Raw genomic sequence first — 18,156 nt, forward strand, 5'->3', positions numbered from 1 at the left:
TAGGGTCCACCCTACTCCAATATGACCTCGTCTTAACTCATGACATCCATAACAACCCTATCTCCAAATAAGGTCACATTCTGGGTATGGCAGTTAGGACTTCAACATACGAATTTTGAGGAAATGCGATTCAACCCATAATAGGGGTGATGGAAAGGATTTAGAAACAGTGGTGATGTTCACACAACAGCATATAATTAATGCCACTTAAAGGTGGTGAGAAAGGCATGTTTTGTTATATATATCTTATCACAGTAAAATTTTTTTTTTTTAATTTATTTATTTTTGGCTGCGTTGGGTCTTCGTTGCAGCGTGCGGGCTTTCTCTAGTTGTGGCGAACAGGAGCTACTCTTTGTTGCGGTGCGCCGGCTTCTCATTGCGGTGGCTTCTCTTGCTGCGGAGCACAGGCTCCAGTTGTTGTGGCGCGCGGGCTCAGTAGTTGTGGCGTGCGGGCTCTAGAGCGCAGGCTCAGTAGTTGTGGTGCACGGGCTTCGTTGCTCCGCGGCATGTGGGATCTTCCCAGACCAGGGCTCAAACCCGCGTCCGCTGCATTGGCAGGCAGATTCTCAACCACTGCGCCTCCAGGGAAACCCCAGTAAAATTGTTTTTGAAGCTAAGGCCAGGACGGGGGCTAAGGTGTCCCTGTGGGAGGCAGGGAGAGCCCCGCTGAGGAGGAGGTGGGGAAGGGAAGGGTGGGAGAAGAGACTGAGGGCAAGTGGAGAAGTCCTGAGTGGCGGTACCCCTGTCCTGTGCACAGCAAGGGCCACAGCGCTGCCGGAGTGTAGCGAACCAGGTGGAGAGGTGTGGGATGTGAGGCCATGGGACACCAGACCTGCTCAAGCGGTCCTTGCAGGCCGCCACGAGGGTACCGGCGTCACTCTGAGGGGAGGGAGGCAGTGGGTAGACGTCCCGCTCTGGGTCCTCTGGGTGCTGATGGAGCCGTGGGGCTGGCTGGGTGTCACTGCTAAGGCCGACCCCTGTCCTGCAGTTCTCATTATTGACCTCCAGGTGCTGTCTCATCTCTGTCCGCCCTGTCCCCTCCCACCTCGTCATTGCCCGTCATCTCCGAAGCACAGTTCAAGTTTTTCTGCTGGGAAATAGGGGCACCTGGGTTCAAATCCCAGCTCTGGATCTTCCAAGCTTTGAGACCAAGCAAATCACTTAACTGCTCTGAGCCTGCCCAGCCTGTGAAGGGGGGAAGTTGGTCCTTACCTCTCAGGGAATTACTGTGAGGATGAAACGAGATGATGTAGGGAAAGCATTGGCCCAGTGCCTGGCACATAGTAAGCGCTCGTTACAGGGCGGTGTTGAGGGGATGGAGTGTCCGCCCTTGGACTGGGCCCAGGGGATGCAGCCCTCATGCGCTTGTGGTCTGGGTGGGAGAGGCAGACATCGGACCCCCATGAGGGTGGGATGAGCTCACCCTAACCCAGCCTGGGGTCAGGGAGGCGTCTGAGGAGTGTTCTTTTTTTTAAAAATAAATTTATTTATTTATTCATTTATTTAATTTTTGGCTGCATTGGGTCTTTGCTGCTGCATGTGGGTTTTCTCTAGTTGCGGCGAGCGGGGGCTACTCTTCCTTGCGGTGTGTGGGCTTCTCACTGCGGTGGCTTCTCTTGTTGCGGAGCATGGGCTCTAGGCGCTCGGGCTTCAGTAGTTGCGGCACTCGGGCTCAATAGTTGTGGCTTGCAGTCTCTAGAGCACAGGGTCAGTAGTTGTGGCGCACGGGCTTAGTTGCTCCGTGGCATGTGGGATCTTCCTGGCCCAGGGCTCGAACCCGTGTCCCCTGCATTGGCAGGTGGGTTATCAACCACTGCGCCACCAGGGAAGCCCCTGAGGAGGGTTCTTTACACGTAGGAATGGGCCAGGCAAAGAGAAGCCATTGAGAGAGAAGGCAACAGAAGGTAAAGGTCCTGGTGCCTTTGTAAGAGGGAATGTTCTAGAACGTGGGAGCTGTGGGTGATGTGAAGTGGCCAGCTTGTCAAGGGAGAGGGTGATGCTGGTAGGGGTGAGCGACAGGTGATGGCAAGGAAGCTGGGCTTGGTTCTGAGGGTTGGAAGAGCTGGTCAAGGGTTAAGCAAGAGGCCGAGGGGACCCAGTTTGCGCTGTGGGGAGCTCACTGGGCTGCCGGGCTCAGCAGGGACGGGCGAGATGCCTTGGGAGCCTGCAGGCACCAACCAGGCAGGAGAGGCCTGTGGCTCCTGCATCCTGAGCGTGTCTCATTCTCTAGGAAGTGGGGAAGAGCTCAGCAGCCCCAAGCCCTTGGAACGCAGCCCTGGGTCCCAGCCACCATCCCCAGGACCTGCCACCTCCCCGGCATCTCCAGACCTGGACCCGGAAGCAGTGCGGGGGGCCCTCCGGGAGTTCCTGCAGGAGCTGCAGAGCGCCCAGAGAGAACGGGTGAGGTGGGGCGTGAGTGGCTGCAGGGGGAGCCCCGTGGCCCAGGGCCCTGTGAGGGGCCGCAGGTCGTCCGAGCAGGTCTTCCCTTCCCCCCAACATTGGGGTTGCAGGATGAGCTTCGGGCCCAGACGAGTACCCTGAGTCGCCAGCTGGCGGAGGCGGAGGCCGAGAGGGACAGTGCGACCTCACGGGCGAGGCAGTTGCAGAGGGCGGTGGCTGCGAGTGAGGAGGGTGAGTCTGACCCTCTGGGTCCTTGCTTTGCTCTCTTGTGCCCTTAGCAGCTGAGGTGGGAGGCTATGGGCTTGGCCTGAGCCACTCCTGCGTCCCTGCCCTGGCCACCGTGGCCTGAGCGGGCTGTCTCCTCTGGGGCCCCCTCCCTGGTCAGCCTCACCCCGTGTCCAGACCCACGGACCCCCCAAGGGCTCAGAGAGGCAAGCCCTGCAGTGGGCGGAGGGTGAACCTGATTCAGGGCTCAGGCTGTGTGCCTGGCTGGGCCTGACGGAGCTGGGCGGGGGCCGCAGCCCAGCGCAGCGTGGACGGGCGGCTGAGCGGGGCCCAGGCCGAGCTGGCGCTGCAGGAGGAGAGCGCGCGGCACAGCGAGCGGGAGCGCCGGGCTGTGCTGGACCAGGTGGCTGCCCTGGAGAGGGGCCTGCAGGCCACCGAGAGCGAGCTCCGGGCCAGCCAGGTAGGCAGGAGCTGAGGGCCAGTGGGAGAGGGCGGCGGGGTGCGGGTGATCTGTGTGCGCCTGAATGGACGTCTGTAAGGCCTCCTGTGCACATCTCTGTTCTGTCTGCCTGGGTCTGCCAGCACCCACTGACGTGACCAGCCTGTGACTTTCTCCAAAAGCACATTCAGATTTCATCATCTTGTTCCATATGAGGTCCTTAGGCTACAGAAGAAAGAGTCTGGGCGTTTGCAGCTCACAGACCTGGGTTCAAGTTCTTGCCCTGCTGTGTGATTCTCGCTTTCCTCATGTATAAAAGGGGGAGAACAGTAACTCTCTCCCAGAGACGATGCACGTGCACTCTTAACACATAGACGGTGCTCAGCGGACCTGTTTCCTTCATCTCTGTGTAGCCACACCACTGGTGTTCTGGGGGTTTTGTGTGTTTGGGAGACATCTGTATATACGTGTGTGCGTGTGTGCGTGCGTGTGTGTGTGTGTGTGTGTGTGTGTGTGTGTCTGGGGCAGGAAGCACAGGCCCTGGTGGTGACAGTCCAGGCTGCCGAAGCCTTGAGCCCTTCTTGCAGCCGCAGATTCCCCCCTCCCCTTTCCTCCTCTGGCCCTCCATGCCTGTCCCCACAGCCCACCCCAGGCCTCTGGCTCCAGGCCGAGCTTGAGCTGGATTGTTGTGTCTGCGGCTCCGGCTCTGGCCTTGGGCCCAGCCACAGGGGCCGCGGGAGGAGGCCAGGAACAAAGCTGGGCAGGAGCCAGAGTGGGGCTGCTGGGCCCAGACATGGCAGGGTTGGGGCTCTGAGCAGGGTGGAAGCGGGGCAGGCCTGGACGCTGTTGTAATAACACCCCCTTGCCCCGCCCTGTCTCTAGGATGGTGACAGGAAGAGAAGGACCCCTGTCTGTCTTCCTGCCCTATCCCCACTCCCCAAGTCTCCTTCACCAGCTGACCCCGCATCGGGAAGGGAGGAGTATCATCCCCTAAAACCCGGCAGGGCCCAGGGCTCCTGCCCGACTCAGCTCAGGTCCCACATGCAGCTCTGGGCCCGCCTCTGGAGAGCGATGCAGCAGAGCAGGGAAGCCCTGGAATCTGCATTTTTACACCTTCCACCCTCACTGCCCTGGGGCTCTGTAAACACCCAGGTTGTGGCGTCCCTGGACCAATCTGGTCCCTCGACCACACAGAGGTGAAATAGGGCCAGAGAGCAGGGACGGAGGGATGAGCCTGGATCACACAGCCTGCGAGACTTGGGCAAAACTGGAAAGTGCTCTGGGATCCTCAGGTCACCCTGTGAGCACGTGGGGAGACGGAGGCCCCAAGAGGGTCAGGGGCTGGCCCTGGGTCACACAGCAAGTGGTGTCTGTGACCACTTCCAGGCTGCTCCCCACTTCCTCCTAAGGGTCCTGAGGGATGTGGGAGGCGTGGGGTGGGCTGCACAGCTGGGGCCTGAGCCCTGCCCCACCCACAGGAGAAGATCAGCAAGATGAAGGCCAACGAGGTGAAGCTGGAGAGCGACAAGCGGCGTCTGAAGGAGGTGCTGGATGCCTCTGAGAGCCGCAGCGTCAAGCTGGAGCTGCAGCGGCGCTCGCTCGAGGGGGAGCTGCAGCGCAGCCGCCTGGGCCTGAGCGACCGGGAGGCCCAGGCCCAGGCCCTCCGGGAGCGGGTCGACTCCCTGCAGAGGCAGGTGGGTCCCCTCCCCTGACCTCAGGCCCCTCTTCTGCATGCCCTGTGCCAAGTGCATTATGGGGACTCTGTTTGATCCTCCCAGCTACCCTGCGAGGCAGGTATTATCATCACCCCATTTCACAGATGGGCGGATGGAAACTCACGGAGGTGACGTCATTGCCCAAGATCCCATAGCTAATAAGAGGCAGGGCCAAAATGAGAATTCAGGACTGTTTGCTGATGGAGTCTGCACTCATAGGAGGCATGTGGGACCATGCCTCCTATGAGTGATAGATTTCACTCATTTTCTTTTTTTGCCTTGGCCGCCAGGAAGCTCAGCTCTAACTGGAATGTTCAGTAGCTCTGCTAGCCCTACACTGTCACCCACCTAAGTCAAGAACACAGAAAATCTCAGGGTTGTGGTGGTTACCCTTTCTTCTCCATAACAGGGAGGAAAGGGGAATGAGAACCGGCGGAAGACCACGGGGTCTGGGACAGCCAGGTTGATGGCATTCTGTGTGAGGGTAGTTAACTGGCGGTGCGACCGGGCCCAGGTTGTAGTCACCTGAGCCAGTGGGAACGCATGGGAACAGTATCAGTGAGAAAGGCCTAGAGAGAGGTGGCAGGGGCTTGGGTTAGGCACACCTGGACCATCCTGTCTGTCTTCCCACCAGGTGGCAGACAGTGAGGCGAAGGCGGGGACTCTGCAGCTGACGGTCGAGCGGCTGAGGGGGGCCCTGGCCAAGGTGGAAGAGAGCGAGGGGGTCCTGCGGGACAAGGTGCAGGGCCTGATGGAGGCTCTGACCCAAAGCAGCGCCAGCCTCACCAGCACCCAGGACAAGAACCTGCACATGCAGAAGGCCCTGACTGCTTGTGAACATGACCGCCAAGTGCTCCAAGTATGGGGGTTCCAGGGTCTGGCTGCGGGCGGGCCCCGTGAGAGTTAGCCTACAAAGGCAGGCTCGGGGGCCCTGGTGGAGAGCTGACCCCTGGGACGGTCAATAAGCGCTGCCTTTGAGGGAGGGGTGGGCCCAGTAAGAGCATCAGCCAATGAGGAGAGGCTCTGAGGGGAGGTGGGATCAAGCCTACTGGGACAGGCTGCAGGACCCAGGGGCAGGCTAAGGGAAGAGCTGGGGTCTGAGGGCTTCCCCACCTTGTGTAGGTCAGTGGCTAGGCTGTGGGCCAGGCCTGCTGTCTGGCTTACTCTCCAGGTGAGAGGACTACCTGTTTAAGGGGCTGTGAACCTGGCCCGGAGGTCCCGAGTAGAGAGGAGCCCCTTGCCTCAGGGCTCCCAGGACAGCCTGGCACCATCAGCCCTTGTCCCGCAGGAACGGCTGGAGGCCACGCGGCAGGCGTTATCCGAGGCAAGGAAGCAGAGCAGCTCCCTGGCCGAGCAGGTGCAGACCGTGCGGGGCGAGCTAGCGGACCTGGAGCTGCGGCGGGTGGAGTCCGAGGGCCGGCTGCAACAGCTGCAGGAGGTGAGGGCCAGGGTGGCCCTTCCGTTCCCAGGACCGTGAGGCCCTCGGCATCGGGACCTTCTCACCTATCTCCACCTTATCCCAAACCTAGGCCCAGCCTCCTGTGAGGAAGCGTGGTTCACTCAGTCCATATCCCCATTATACAGATGGAGAAACTGAGGCCCAGAGAGAACTGTCTGGCCTCGGGTGACCATTCCCTGATGTGGGCCTCATAATAGCCTTACCTAGAAAGTGGGCCTGGCAGGCTGGCATCGTCATCTCCAAGCTTCCGATGCACACCCTGAGGCCCAGAGGGATTAGGGACTCGCTGGCTTCTGCTGCAGGCGCTGCGGCAACGGCAAGAAGGTGAGGCTGCGGCCCTACACACGGTCCAGAAGCTGCAGGATGAGCGGCGGCTGCTGCAGGAGCGCCTGGGGAGCCTGCAGCGTGCCCTGGCTCAGCTGGAGGCCGAGAAGCGGGAGGCGGAGCGCTCAGCCCTGCAGCTGGAGAAGGACCGGGTGGCCCTCAAGAGGATGCTGGACAAGGTGGGCTGTGTCCCTAGGGCCCTCCCTTCACTTCCTTGGGTCCCAGCCCTGGTTGGTCCCAGCTGTGTGTCCCCAGGATGTGGGGGCTGCAAGTCCCCCCGGCCCTGCTACCTGTAACCCAACACCCCTTTCTGAGCTGCTCCCACTTCCTGGGACCTCCCTCCTTCCCCGAGCACCCTGACCCCCTCCCACTCTCCCCACCTAGGTGGAATGGGAGAAGCTTCGCAGTCACGAGGACACGGTGCGGCTGAGCGCAGAGAAGGGCCTCCTGGACCACACGCTCACAGAGGCTGAGTTGGAGCTGGCCGAGGCCCGGGGGCAGATCCAGCTGCTGGAGGTCTAGCCCCTGCCCACCCAGCCCTGGACACGCTTTCTCTCCCCAGCCCTGGACCCAACTCCACCCCCACAGTCCACAAGCCCAGAGCCTTGGAGGGGGTGCCCAGAGCCAGGTCCCAGAGGGAGGGGTCCTCCCCAGAGTGGAGAGGAAAGAGACCTGTCAGCACACGCGCCTGTGTGCTCACGTTGGTTGTGGACGTGAAGAGCTATGAGTGTATGTGAGAGTATTCTTGCGCGTGTAGCACGAACCTGGTGCATGGATGTGGCATATCTAAGTATTAGAGATATATCTGTATCTTCGTGTACAGGTCTCTTCTTGTATGTAGATGTATGTAAGAGTACTGGGCTTTTGCACATATGCATGCATCCGTGTGAACACAGGTTTTTACATGCTTTTATCTGTCTTATCTATCTATATCTGTATACACACATGGGCTTGTTTCTGTGTTTGAATATGTCTGTGTGTGTGTTTGTGTGCCTGAACGGGGGTCACTAACTACCCTGACCCAGGATTTGCAGGCCAGGAGGGCTGGGGGGTGGGTGGGAGAAAAACAAGGGTCTCTCCTACAGCCCCTGCTTTGCCCCAAGGGGCCCTCAGGCTCCCACCCCAGGGAGGTGCCTGACACCCTTCGGCCAGAGGCCTGACCCGTGGCCCCTCCTGCAGGCCCAGGTGGCAGCACTGCAGCAGAACCACAGCCCAGCGCGGCTGGAGGTGGATGAGCAGCGGCTGGAGCTGCAGCAGGAAGTGGAGCGCCTGCGCAGTGCCCAGGTGCAGACGGAGCGCACTCTGGAGGCGCGGGAGCGGGCCCACCGGCAGCGGGTGCGTGGCCTGGAGGAGCAGGTACTCAGGCCTGGTGGGCTCTGGTCCTTCCCCAGGGGGCGGCAGCATTGGCAGGACTCCCCCTTCAGGAGGCTGGGCCAGGATGGAAGTGTGGAGCTGGGGGAAGGGGGCGGAGGAAGAGGAGGGGGCGAGGGAGAGGAAGAAGTGGGGGCAGGGAGAGGGCTGGCAGTAACCTCTTGGGTATAAGTGGTCAATGGCACCCATAACTGAAACGGTCCGGGTGGATCTATGCTGCTATGAGCCACGGCTGGACACGGGCTCAAGTGATGTCATTGGAACTCAGTCCCCTTGCCACGGCTCCATGCCCGGGCAGGCCGTCTCCCCGGGTGGCACAGGTGGCCTCAGCAGCTCCAGCCTCGGGTTATCCTAATAACCCATGATCCCAGCGGAGAGGGGGGCCCTTTTCCCTGAGGTCAGCAGCACAAGTCCCAAGGATGAGCCTCATTGGCCAGCTGAGACCGCAGGCCCCCTCGTGACCATCTCTGCCCTGATCATGTCTGCAGGGCAAGGCTGCTTTGGCGGGCCAGGCCTGGGTCACAGGTCCACCCCTGGAGTCCAGCTAGCTCCAGGCCTGGCCTAGTGGTGAGAGTGGGGATGGGTGGCCCCCAAAGAGAGGCCGAGCAGTCTGGAGACACCCCGCTGCTCCATGGAGCAAAATGAGAAGGGGAGGAAATACCCTGGCTCTTAATGACACCTGGTTTTTCTGAAACAGGCAGCACTGGGTCCCTTCTGGTGTCCTTCCATCAGCCACACCCCACCCCCGCCGCCCCGCTTTTTCTGAAACCAGGCTGGGGTCCTGGGCTGGCCCTACCGCCTCTTTCTTCTCCAGGTATCCACACTGAAGGGACAGTTGCAGCAGGAGCTTCGAAGGGGCTCAGCTTCTTTCTCCCCCTCCTCCGGCCCCCCAGAGAAGTGAGCACCTTGCCGGCGGGCACCCTGGAGAGCAGCCCCGTGGCCGGGGCGGGACAGGGGAGGGGGGACTCCGGCACCAGGCCAGACCCGGCAGCGCCCTCCCAGCCTCGTCAGAGCCGACCACCCTCTGTGGGCTCCCCACTCAGTCCAGCCCCCTCTCCCCCAGGATGAGCCCGTGTGAGGTCCCCCAGGACCAGTTTGAGGTCCTCCCTGAGTGTCTGAGCCAAAGCCAGGGGTTGGAGAGACCTCCCCCCCACCTTGTCTCTGGCCAACCCCGGAGCACAGGTTCACGGGAAAGAGAAGGGATGTCCAGGCCTGGGGCAGGGGACCTTCTCTGGCTTCCCAGAGATCTCTTTGCCTTAGTTCAGAGTATTTGTCAGGAAATTCCTCAGAGTTCAGAGTCCCTGTATTTTTGTACGTTTTTACAATGTTAACTGTTCAGAACTGTTGTGTTTTTTGTAACAAGACGACCCCATTTAAAAAAAGACGGTTTGTACAGATGTGTCCCTTTACTATTAATGTGCCTTCTCCACCTGGGAGACAGGAGGGGGGACAGGAGGGCCCTGGGGCCAGAGGGATGGGGTCCCCTAGTGGGTGCTCAGGGAGATGGGGGCAGCTTTTGAAAGGCCTGTGACGAAAGGTAAGGAACTTACCAACCTCACAGGATGTCGGGATGGGGAGGCCTCCAGGGTCCTGGGCCACCCACCCCATTTAACAGATGGAGCTGTTGAGGTTTGGGATGGGACCCAACCTGTGCCGCTCGACTCTTTCCAGCTGAAGCTTTCTGCCCTTTTCTCTGGCTCCTCCTCAGGACAGGGCCCGCCCTCTGGACAGTAACAGGCATTCCAGGCGGTGTGGTAAACAAGTGCAGGCCTGGGAGTGGACGTGGGGTCTTGCCTTGGCTCTGCTGGGTGATCCTGGGCAAAGCCGCTTAACCTATCAGAGCCTCAGTTTGCTCCTCTGTAAAATGGGAACGTGCTTCCCAGGGTGGTTATGAGGAAGTACACACAGAAGATGCTCAGTGAGTGTTTCCAAGGAGAAATTCCATTCATCTCATGGAGTCCAGTGGAGTCAGGTTCCACCCCAGCCCTGCCACTTACCACTGTGGACCCTTGGGTGGCTTATGTAATCTAGGCTTAGTTTCCCTGTCTGTAAGATGGGAATATTAACTGTACCCACCACATAGGCCTGGTTGGAGAGTTAAATAGGCCTGTGTGCTGAGCCTTCAGACAGAGCCTGGTCTCCTATGCTGGTCAGAGGGAGGTGTTGTAACAGCTTGCCCTGTTTCTGCCCTCTGAACTGCACCAGCCTTCCCTCCTGCCAAAGCCCTTGATATCAGAGTCCACCAACCTTGACCTCCTGCCTTCCACCCTATACGCTTCCACATGGGCGGCCTCTCATCTTGCCTTGCACCCTTCTCTGGTGATGGGGCACTCACAGACTCACCAGGCAGCCCTGACAATGAGGAAGCTATATTCCTGAACCTTCTATTTCTGATACAACCCCCTGCAACACACACACACGCACACACGCACACACACACACCCTGGGGGCGGGGGGCAGTTGTCATGGCCCATTTCTGGGCAGGTCAGAGCTGAAGCGGGTGGATGAGGAGGCAAGGCCACAGGTCACCTGAACCTACCCTTCTCCCAAAGGGGCCTGGGAGCCTCTCCGTCAGGACATGCAGTGTTGAGGCTGGCCATCTCCTCTGTGCCCTCGACCGAAAAAGTGACTCTGAATCTTTTGTAAAAACCTGTTTTTAATTTTGTATAAAACAAAGGTGGTCTATGCCCAGGGGCTGTAGGAAATCCAAGCAGACCAGCTGGGGTGAGGGTCATAGCCTACCTCGGGGGTGGGGCTGGAGTGGGGGACTGTCCTCAGAGGGATGGAGAAGGCACATCAGGGGCCCAGGTCCCACAGAGAGGCCTGGGATGTCCCCCACCTGGGGGCGGAGACTGGACACTGGGGAGCCCCCTTTGTGCCCCAAGGGTGGCCGCAGGCTGGGGGAAGGGCCTGAGGCAACCCCCGGCGCTGCAGCCACTAACATTTTACGGGATAAGAGGAACGTCTGGCTGGGGAGAAAAGCACCAGGTCAGGCAGAGCCTGAGGGCCCCAGATCCGAGGAGGGTCCAGGGCTCGGGGTGTCAGTTCCACCCTAGCAGCCCCCACAGCTCCTGGCACAGGAGGCTGCCACAGATTGGCACAGGCCGCTGCTGGCCATCACGCCACATTTGGAGAACTTGTCACGACACAGGTCAGCTGTTGGGGGTGGCAGGAAGGAGTGGGGGTCAGGGTGCGGCTAGGTGATGGAAACTGCTACCCCCGCCCCAACCGTGGTGATGGGGGATGTTCTGAGGATAAAAAGCAGCCGGGAGGGGAGCTCAGGATTCCCCGGAAGTGGCCCTGGATTGAACACATGTTTAATAAACATCAGATGGGTGGACGCGTGGATGGATGACGAGTGGGCATGGGGGCAGGGGAAAGAGGAGGGTGGAGGCCTTCCTACCTCGCAGGAGCTCCTCGTGGGCACAGACCGTGCGGACACAGATTTCCTTGTTGATGACATACACACGGCGGAGGCTGAGAGGGACAGAGGGACGGGGCCGGGAGAAACGTCAGCCCCATCCTCACCCTGCCCCACGGGAGAGCCGGAGACCCAGCCCCTAGGCCTGGGCGTAACCAGAGTTGAGCTCAACCTTGGGACTCACTAGCTTTCCCCACTCCCACATTGCTGGCTGGAGCTGTGGTCCCCCTCGCTCCCCTGCCACCCCCGTCCCCCCAGTCCCTGCCTGCGCTCACCTGTAGAAGCAGACCTCGTTGAGACACTGTTTACAGGGCTTGTGTATGGAGTAGAGGCGAGTACACGGGTACTGCTCCTCGCGGCAGTCTGAGTGACAGGTGGGATCACACTTGGGGGGGCTGCAGCTGGGGGCTTAGAGCTGGGTGGCAGCCCCCAACCGCACCCATGGGAGACTGGCTCTCAGGGCCTAGGTACCCCTGCACCCTCAGGCCCAGCCTAGACCTGCGTGCACACACCAACACACGCACACGCGAGCACTGTTGGACCTTGCGAGGCTGCCCAATTTTATCCAGTGTATTTATACATATACAAATTCACAACCATGCTTGGAAGCATATATTCAGACACAAACCTATACCCGCACACAGTCACAAAAGTCCACAGCAGCCTCACAGGAGGTCCGCACACTCACACGCTGAGCTGTGAGACAGGGTCCCTCACACACAGGCTGGCTCTTGGGCTCTTGGCCAGGGGAGGACCGCTGAGCTGGCCTGGGCTTCCTGCCCCATCCTTGCCTCTCCTGCCTCTGAGCACCACCCTGTCCTGCCGCCGGCGTGCTCCCGCCCCGCCCCACCCCAGTGTCTGGGAGTAGAGGCGCCTCCTGAGGCTGCAGCCAACTTGGCCTCCAGCTGGGCCCAGGGGCAGGGGGATCTCCCAGAGCTGCCTCGGGGGGCCCTGGAGTTGCCAGCCTAAAGCAGGGGCACCTCTGTAAGCCCCTCACCCCACCATCTACCCCAGCGAGAGCAAAAGGCCTGGCTTTCTCTGTCCTCCCAGTGCCGCACGCCACTGCACCCTAACTTCCGGGGCCATGCCTCTGTCCCTCCAGTTGTCAGGAAGGTTCTTACCCAGAGGCCCAGGCTCCGTGGGCTCCGTCTCTACAGTTCCTGGTTCTGGTGTTGGGGGAGAGGCAGGCAGAGATCACTGGGACGGGTCTATTCAGGGCAGGGTGAGGTCACCTCTCCCAGCCCTGGACAGACCTCCCCACTCCCGGGGCTGGCTGGAGCTGGTGGCCTACCTAAGGTGGGAGCTGGAATGACTTCCTGTTGGACTTGCTGCTGGGACTGGAACTGAAACTGCTCCTCCGGGGGCCGAGGAGTCACCTCTGCAACGAGAGATGATGAAAGGGTCTGCTCCCCTACTCCCATCGCCCGCAGGTCTCTACGGACTCCCCACCCAGCTGCCTGCCCATCCTATCCTGCCCTCAGCCCTTTACCTTGATAATCATAGTAGTCCGGGTTGTCTGAAAATAAAGATGAATGTGGAATTGGTGGGGGTCAGGCTAGCCCCCAGCCCCAGGTCACAACTGAGCAAGGGACCATACCCCAAGATTCCCATCGCCCTACCACCCCACCTGATCCCTGGCTGAGCCGTGCAGATCCAGGGAGCAGGGCTGGCGGGGAGGCCTGGGGGCGGACAAGGCGCTTACCAATCTGGTCGCTATAGTGGGTGTACTGGACGTGGTCTGGGAACGGAGGCAGCGGATCCAGGTCGTACTGGCCCTGAGCCAGCAGGCCTGCTGTGGGGAGGCAAAGCTGAGGGGACGTCCAGCAGGGAAGGGCAGCAGAGGCCCCAAAGCACTTCTGGGGAGGGTAGGTAGAGGTCCCTAGGGCAGGCCTGTAAGACCCTAAGATCCTCAACAGACTCTAGACCCATAGGAGGCAAGCGCCTTCCTTGACTATAAAGGCCCTTATACTCCCTGGTCCTGTGTCGCCTCACGGGTCATATCCTGCCCCTCTCCCCCATGCCGGCCGCTGCCTGCCCCAAGGCCTTTGCACTTGACTCTCCCTGGGCCTGTCATCCTGATTTGCTTCTCCTCCTTCAAGTCTCAACTGAAATTTCAGCTCTGCTAAGAGGCCCTCGCTGGCCCACCCACACTCTCCATCTCGTTCTGTTTATTTCCATCATAGCACTCAACATAATCTGACACTTATCACATCTCCCTTCCCTAGACTGGCAGGCAACACCATGAGGGCGGGGTCTGTCTGCCTGGTTCATCACTGTGTTCCCAGGGCCTAGCTCAGTGCCTGGCCCAAAGAAGGAGCTCCACAAATATCTGTTAAATTAATGGATGTTAGACCTGGCAGGGCCTTTGGGGTCCCCATTGATAACTCCTCATTTTGACTAACAGGGACTTCTCCAAGGTCAAGATTGTATAGGTTAGTTGGGCCCCAAAGGGGTCTAGAACCCAGGCCTTCAGACTCCCTGCCTTAGGGGCCTCCATTCCTGCACCTCAGCTCCTGGGAGGGTCAGTAAGTAAGAAGAAAAATGTGGATCCTGGTGTCTGGGCCCACTCTCCAGAATCCTGCCAGTCTGCTGCTGTGGAGGGTTGAGGAGGGGCCCAGGAGGTGCCTCTAGTCTTTGGGAGGGGTTACCAGCTGTCTGTGGCCCAAGAGGTGGACGGCCCTGGGAGCGATGGAGCTGAGTTCTGGCCATAGGACACGACAAAAGCTTACTGCCAGCTCCCTCCCCCTACAAATCCTACTGGAACCCACATAAAGGGAGCCCCACCCACCTAGGTGCCACTTACCGGGCAGGAACAGCAGGAAGAGGTAGGCAGCTCTCATGGTTACACAACAAGGCGGGCTGGACTGGTGTCAGGGGACAGCTGGAGGAAGAGGAGGGAGCAAGCTGTATCCCGGGCCACTACCCCAGGGCTGCAGAGCCCACTTCTGCTGCCCCGAATTCAGCCTGGAGAAGGAGGGATTCGGAACAGAAGCCAGGCAGGTGGAGGGTCATGGAGTCTGGGCCCAGGGGGAGGGGACTACTTTGGACGGACATCCTCTGTCCCTGATGGCCCACTGGGTGTTCAGGTCCCGAGGGACTCGGCCTCCAACCTGGCTCCAGAGCTGGTCTTGACAAACAGACCCTACCCTGCCCTGCTCACTAAATGGACATTTCTAATCCTCTATCAGCCCTGCCCCTGCTCTCCTTGCCACAACCCATGCCCACCCTCTGGTTCAGCACTTCCCCAGGTGTCTAATGCACTGATCCTGACCCCAGGCCCATCCTCGGGACTCCAACCCTGCCCAGCCAACATCGCAGCCCAGACTTAGCAGGAAACCACATGTGTGCCTGGGCCTCGGGGGCCCCTGGGACAGCCAGGCCTGGGCAGGGTTCCCACCCCTAGAAGATTCCTCTCCTGCCAGGCCTCCAGGCCTCCCAAGACCTGGCTGACTTCATCGCACACTCACGAGACTGAGACTGAGGTCTACTTGTCTGCGGCAGCAGGAAGCACTTAGGGTGGAGTCTGAAAAGCGCCTCTCCAGATCCTAGAGGGTAGCGCTGAAGGGGACCGTGATGTCCCCCAACCTGACATTGTATGACAAGTGTTATGTGTGTAGTTTTTTGGGGAGAGGGCCGTGGTCCTTAGCTTTCACTGGGCTCTTGAAGTTCAAGAGCTCCTGGTTGAGTCTAGCCTCCAGTCTTTGACCCCACAGTGGACTTGGCAGAATCTACAGGTCCTCTTGTCCAGTCCCAGCTCAGTGCGGGGCAGCCCCAAGGCTGTCAGCCTTCTGCTAGGAGGGCTGGGAGAGAGTCCCCGGGCTCACCCATCCGGAGGACCCCCGCCCTGCCACAACAAAAGGAGTTCTTCCGGACAGCTGAATGGAAACCTAACTTTGCCCCATCGTGCCTCGCCCAGGGAGTCGAGGGAGAGGGGGAGGGAAGGGGCAGAAACATGGGCATCTTTCCCTCCTTCTGTCCAGTCCCGCTGCCTGTCTCATACACTCAGCCTCTCACTCCCTCCTCAACCCTAGCTGCAGTCGATGGGGTGGGTGGGGATGAGGTGGGGTGGCGGGGGCGAGACCTGTGACTCAAGCTGCCCCCCAGGCCGGGACATCTGGCTCCCACATCCCCATTCTGAGCACCCTTGGCCTCCTCTTGGTGGGGGACTGAAAGGCCTGGAGCTCCCCACAAGGCCTCACTGCCCCCTACTTGCCCCCCAGGCTGGTGGCAGGCAGGCTAGCTGGAGCTGTCACCACTCAGGAGAAGGCCCCGAGCTGGGGAGGTTGGTTGGGGGGCAGGGGGTTCTGTCGGTCCCCAAAGCCCCTCCTAGGCCTCTCGGCCCCCTGCAAGGAGTCTTTCCTCCCCTTGGAGGTTGAGCACCCAGGCCCAGGCTTATTGGGAGAAGGAGGGCTGGGCTGTAAAGAAGAGAGTCCCTGTGGCAGAAGCGGGTCCCTCCAGGGGACCACACCTCCAAGCACATCTAGACGACAGACTGTTTGGGTGTCGGGAGGCCGGGACCTGCCTAGGAGGCCTGTTCCTGGCCCCTGGCCCCTTCCACGGCTGGGACGCCCCTTACCCTCTGTGCCTGGCGAGGAGGGGCACTAGTGGGGCCTCCTCCGGGCCCCCTGCCCCCACGCTCACTGACTCACTCTGCTGGAGGCTCTGTCTGCTCCAGAGGCCGGGCTGGGGTCCGGCTGGAGGAAACCAGATGTTGCAGCGCCGCACAGCTGGGAACAATCAACCATGGAAACTTGCTCGGGCGCGCTCCCTCGCGCTCTCTCGGTCTCTGATCTCTCTTTGTCTCTCCGCGTCTCTGTCCCCGCCGCTCCCGCCGGACACCCACACCCCAACCGCCGCATTCCAACCTCCCAGGGAGAACAAAAGCCGCCCCATCCCCGACGCCCCCCAAATCGGGCTCCCCTCCCTTCCCAACTTGCGTCTTCCCCTCCAAACGACCCCAAACTTTCCAAGTGCCCTCTTAGCATCTGCTCAGACGGCCCCGGACTCAGGGATCCCGAAAGGAAAGCCGCCCCCAGGATCGGGGACCCGCAGAGACCCGCACCCTCAGTACCTGGGGGCCCTCCGACGTCGCGGCCCACGACCCAGTCCCCCCTTGCGCCCCCGGCCCGGTCAGGCCGCCAGGCCCGCGCCTACCTGGCCGGGTCACTCCGCGGCCCGCTCCGAGTCCGCCCGCCGGAGCCGCCCCTTTGCCCGCTCCGAACCCCCCTCCGGGCCCCCGACGGGGCCGGCGCCCGCCCTCCAGCCTGGATCCGCTGGGTCCTAACGCGAGCGCCGCCGCCGCCGCCGGGGCCGCCACGCCGCGACCTCGGGTCTTCAACCCTCTTCTGGGGGCAGCCCCGCGGGGAGGAGGCGCCCGCGGAGCCAGCCTCACGTCTGTTCAGCACTTTCCGCTGTGCAAAGTGCTTTCTCCTCACGGCCTCATCACAGCTGGAGCGCAAAGTGGTGAGATGGTTGAAGTGGGCGTGCTGCCCCCATTTTACAGAGGAGGCTCGGGAAGATGATTCGCCTCCCGCGGCTCAGCGAGACAGAGCCTTGCCCTCCCTTTTGGCTTCTCCCAGCTTCCAGGACAGCCTTCCTGGCCTGGTTTTCCTTCTGCCTCTCTGGTTGTGCCTTCCGGGTCTCCCTAGCCAGCTCCTGGCCACAGCTGCCTTCCATAACCAGCATTTCTTTGAAACCACAGGCTACAGGCTACTGGGCCTGGCCACACGAATGTCCCCAAGGCACATCCAATTCAACAGGATCCAAGTCCAAATTCACAACATCCCGACCTTTCCCAGACGTGGCCCTTGAAGGTGTTCCCATGCAGGGAATGAGCCCACCGTCCTTCCCTCACCCGGCTAACTGTAACTCCCGTGTGCTCACCCCCTGCAGGCAATCCAGCTCCCACCACTACTTCTGACTCTGTAATACCTCCAATCTAGGCCTTCCCAAACGGGCCCTGCCCTCACCCACTCACCTCAGACAGGGTGGGGGGCAGGGAGGCTTCTACCTAAAGCCTTTCACTGGTTTCCCAAGGTACCCGGGAACAAGGCTAAACTCCCCCGGGGCCCCCAAAGGCCCTACCTTTCATCACAGTCTGGCTCTGCCTCCTCATTCCCTCTGCCTGGTCTCCCAAAAGCCTCAATGGCTTTCTGGCTGATTCTCAGTAAACCCCTCCCTTCCTCCACCTGCCACCAGGCCTTTGCTCAAGATGTTTCTTCCTTCTGCAACACTGGTGAGGTTTTCCTCCTTCAGATTATAGATCAAGCCCTCCCTTCCTCAGAGGCGGCTTCCCTTTCTCCCTGTTAGAGCTCTTAAGCATCTTCTGCTTTACCGGTCACAGCTGTTGCCTTATGTCTGAGACCATGTGAATCCCGCCCCTCTCCCCGAAGAGCCTGTCAGCCACGTGAAGACAGGGACAAGGTCTGCTTCTGCTCATCCTCAGTTTTTGCTCACTAGGCACAGTGCCAGGCTCAGAGCAGCTGTTCAGTAAACATTTGTGGAATGAATAAATGATGTACAGTGGATTCTCCTGGGAGGCTGGCCGGGTGTGGGGTTGCAGGTCTCCTGCCCCTGGGGCAGTCCTGCCTGGTCACGGGAATCTAGGCCTGGGGCAGGGGGCTCAGGCTGGGAGGGGGATCGAGATGCCCCTTGATTCAGGCCCTCACCGTCAGGTCTCCTCGGGCTGCTTGTCCCTTAGACACTGAATCCTGTTAGGCAGGGACTGACCATGTCCCATGCATCGTTCGTTCCCCAGTGCTGGTCTGTCAAGTGAATGGATGAATGAATAACTATCAGCCAC

The 18,156-nt window shown here is 60.4% G+C and overlaps 2 protein-coding genes across 4 annotated transcripts in view; one reads left to right on the forward strand and one right to left on the reverse strand.

Annotated features, from left to right (window-relative positions):
- CROCC (ciliary rootlet coiled-coil, rootletin) overlaps positions 1-9,312 on the forward strand; it is a 46,913-nt gene extending 37,601 nt beyond the window's left edge. The window contains exons 28-37 of the mRNA XM_060015211.1: positions 2,231-2,400; positions 2,511-2,631; positions 2,922-3,085; positions 4,543-4,758; positions 5,414-5,638; positions 6,068-6,217; positions 6,541-6,741; positions 6,947-7,078; positions 7,742-7,918; positions 8,748-9,312. Coding sequence (XP_059871194.1) covers positions 2,231-2,400; positions 2,511-2,631; positions 2,922-3,085; positions 4,543-4,758; positions 5,414-5,638; positions 6,068-6,217; positions 6,541-6,741; positions 6,947-7,078; positions 7,742-7,918; positions 8,748-8,834 — 1,643 coding nt within the window. The 3' untranslated portion in view covers positions 8,835-9,312. The remainder of the gene's footprint in view (positions 1-2,230; positions 2,401-2,510; positions 2,632-2,921; positions 3,086-4,542; positions 4,759-5,413; positions 5,639-6,067; positions 6,218-6,540; positions 6,742-6,946; positions 7,079-7,741; positions 7,919-8,747) is intronic.
- Positions 9,313-10,588: 1,276 nt separating this feature from the next.
- Positions 10,589-16,760, reverse strand: MFAP2 (microfibril associated protein 2). 3 transcript variants are annotated; one of them, XM_060034166.1, is made up of 10 exons: positions 16,509-16,760; positions 16,004-16,081; positions 14,158-14,235; positions 13,057-13,146; positions 12,844-12,870; positions 12,646-12,732; positions 12,476-12,520; positions 11,630-11,717; positions 11,337-11,410; positions 10,589-11,089 (listed from the first exon to the last, which is right to left on the reverse strand). In XM_060034166.1, the coding sequence occupies exons 3-10, from the start codon at positions 14,192-14,194 to the stop codon at positions 10,986-10,988; spliced, it is 552 nt and encodes a 183-aa protein (XP_059890149.1). In that variant the 5' UTR covers positions 14,195-14,235; positions 16,004-16,081; positions 16,509-16,760; the 3' UTR covers positions 10,589-10,985. The 3 variants fall into 3 exon arrangements, with proteins under 3 accessions (XP_059890149.1, XP_059890233.1, XP_059890081.1); XM_060034250.1 differs by lacking the exon at positions 16,509-16,760 and adding an exon at positions 16,426-16,468 and having other exon boundaries at positions 13,057-13,143; XM_060034098.1 differs by lacking the exon at positions 16,509-16,760 and adding an exon at positions 16,426-16,468.
- Positions 16,761-18,156: the final 1,396 nt, after the last annotated feature.

The sequence above is a fragment of the Delphinus delphis genome, chromosome 1 (genome assembly GCF_949987515.2).
Source record: "Delphinus delphis chromosome 1, mDelDel1.2, whole genome shotgun sequence".
Classification (NCBI taxonomy): Eukaryota; Metazoa; Chordata; class Mammalia; order Artiodactyla; family Delphinidae; genus Delphinus; species Delphinus delphis.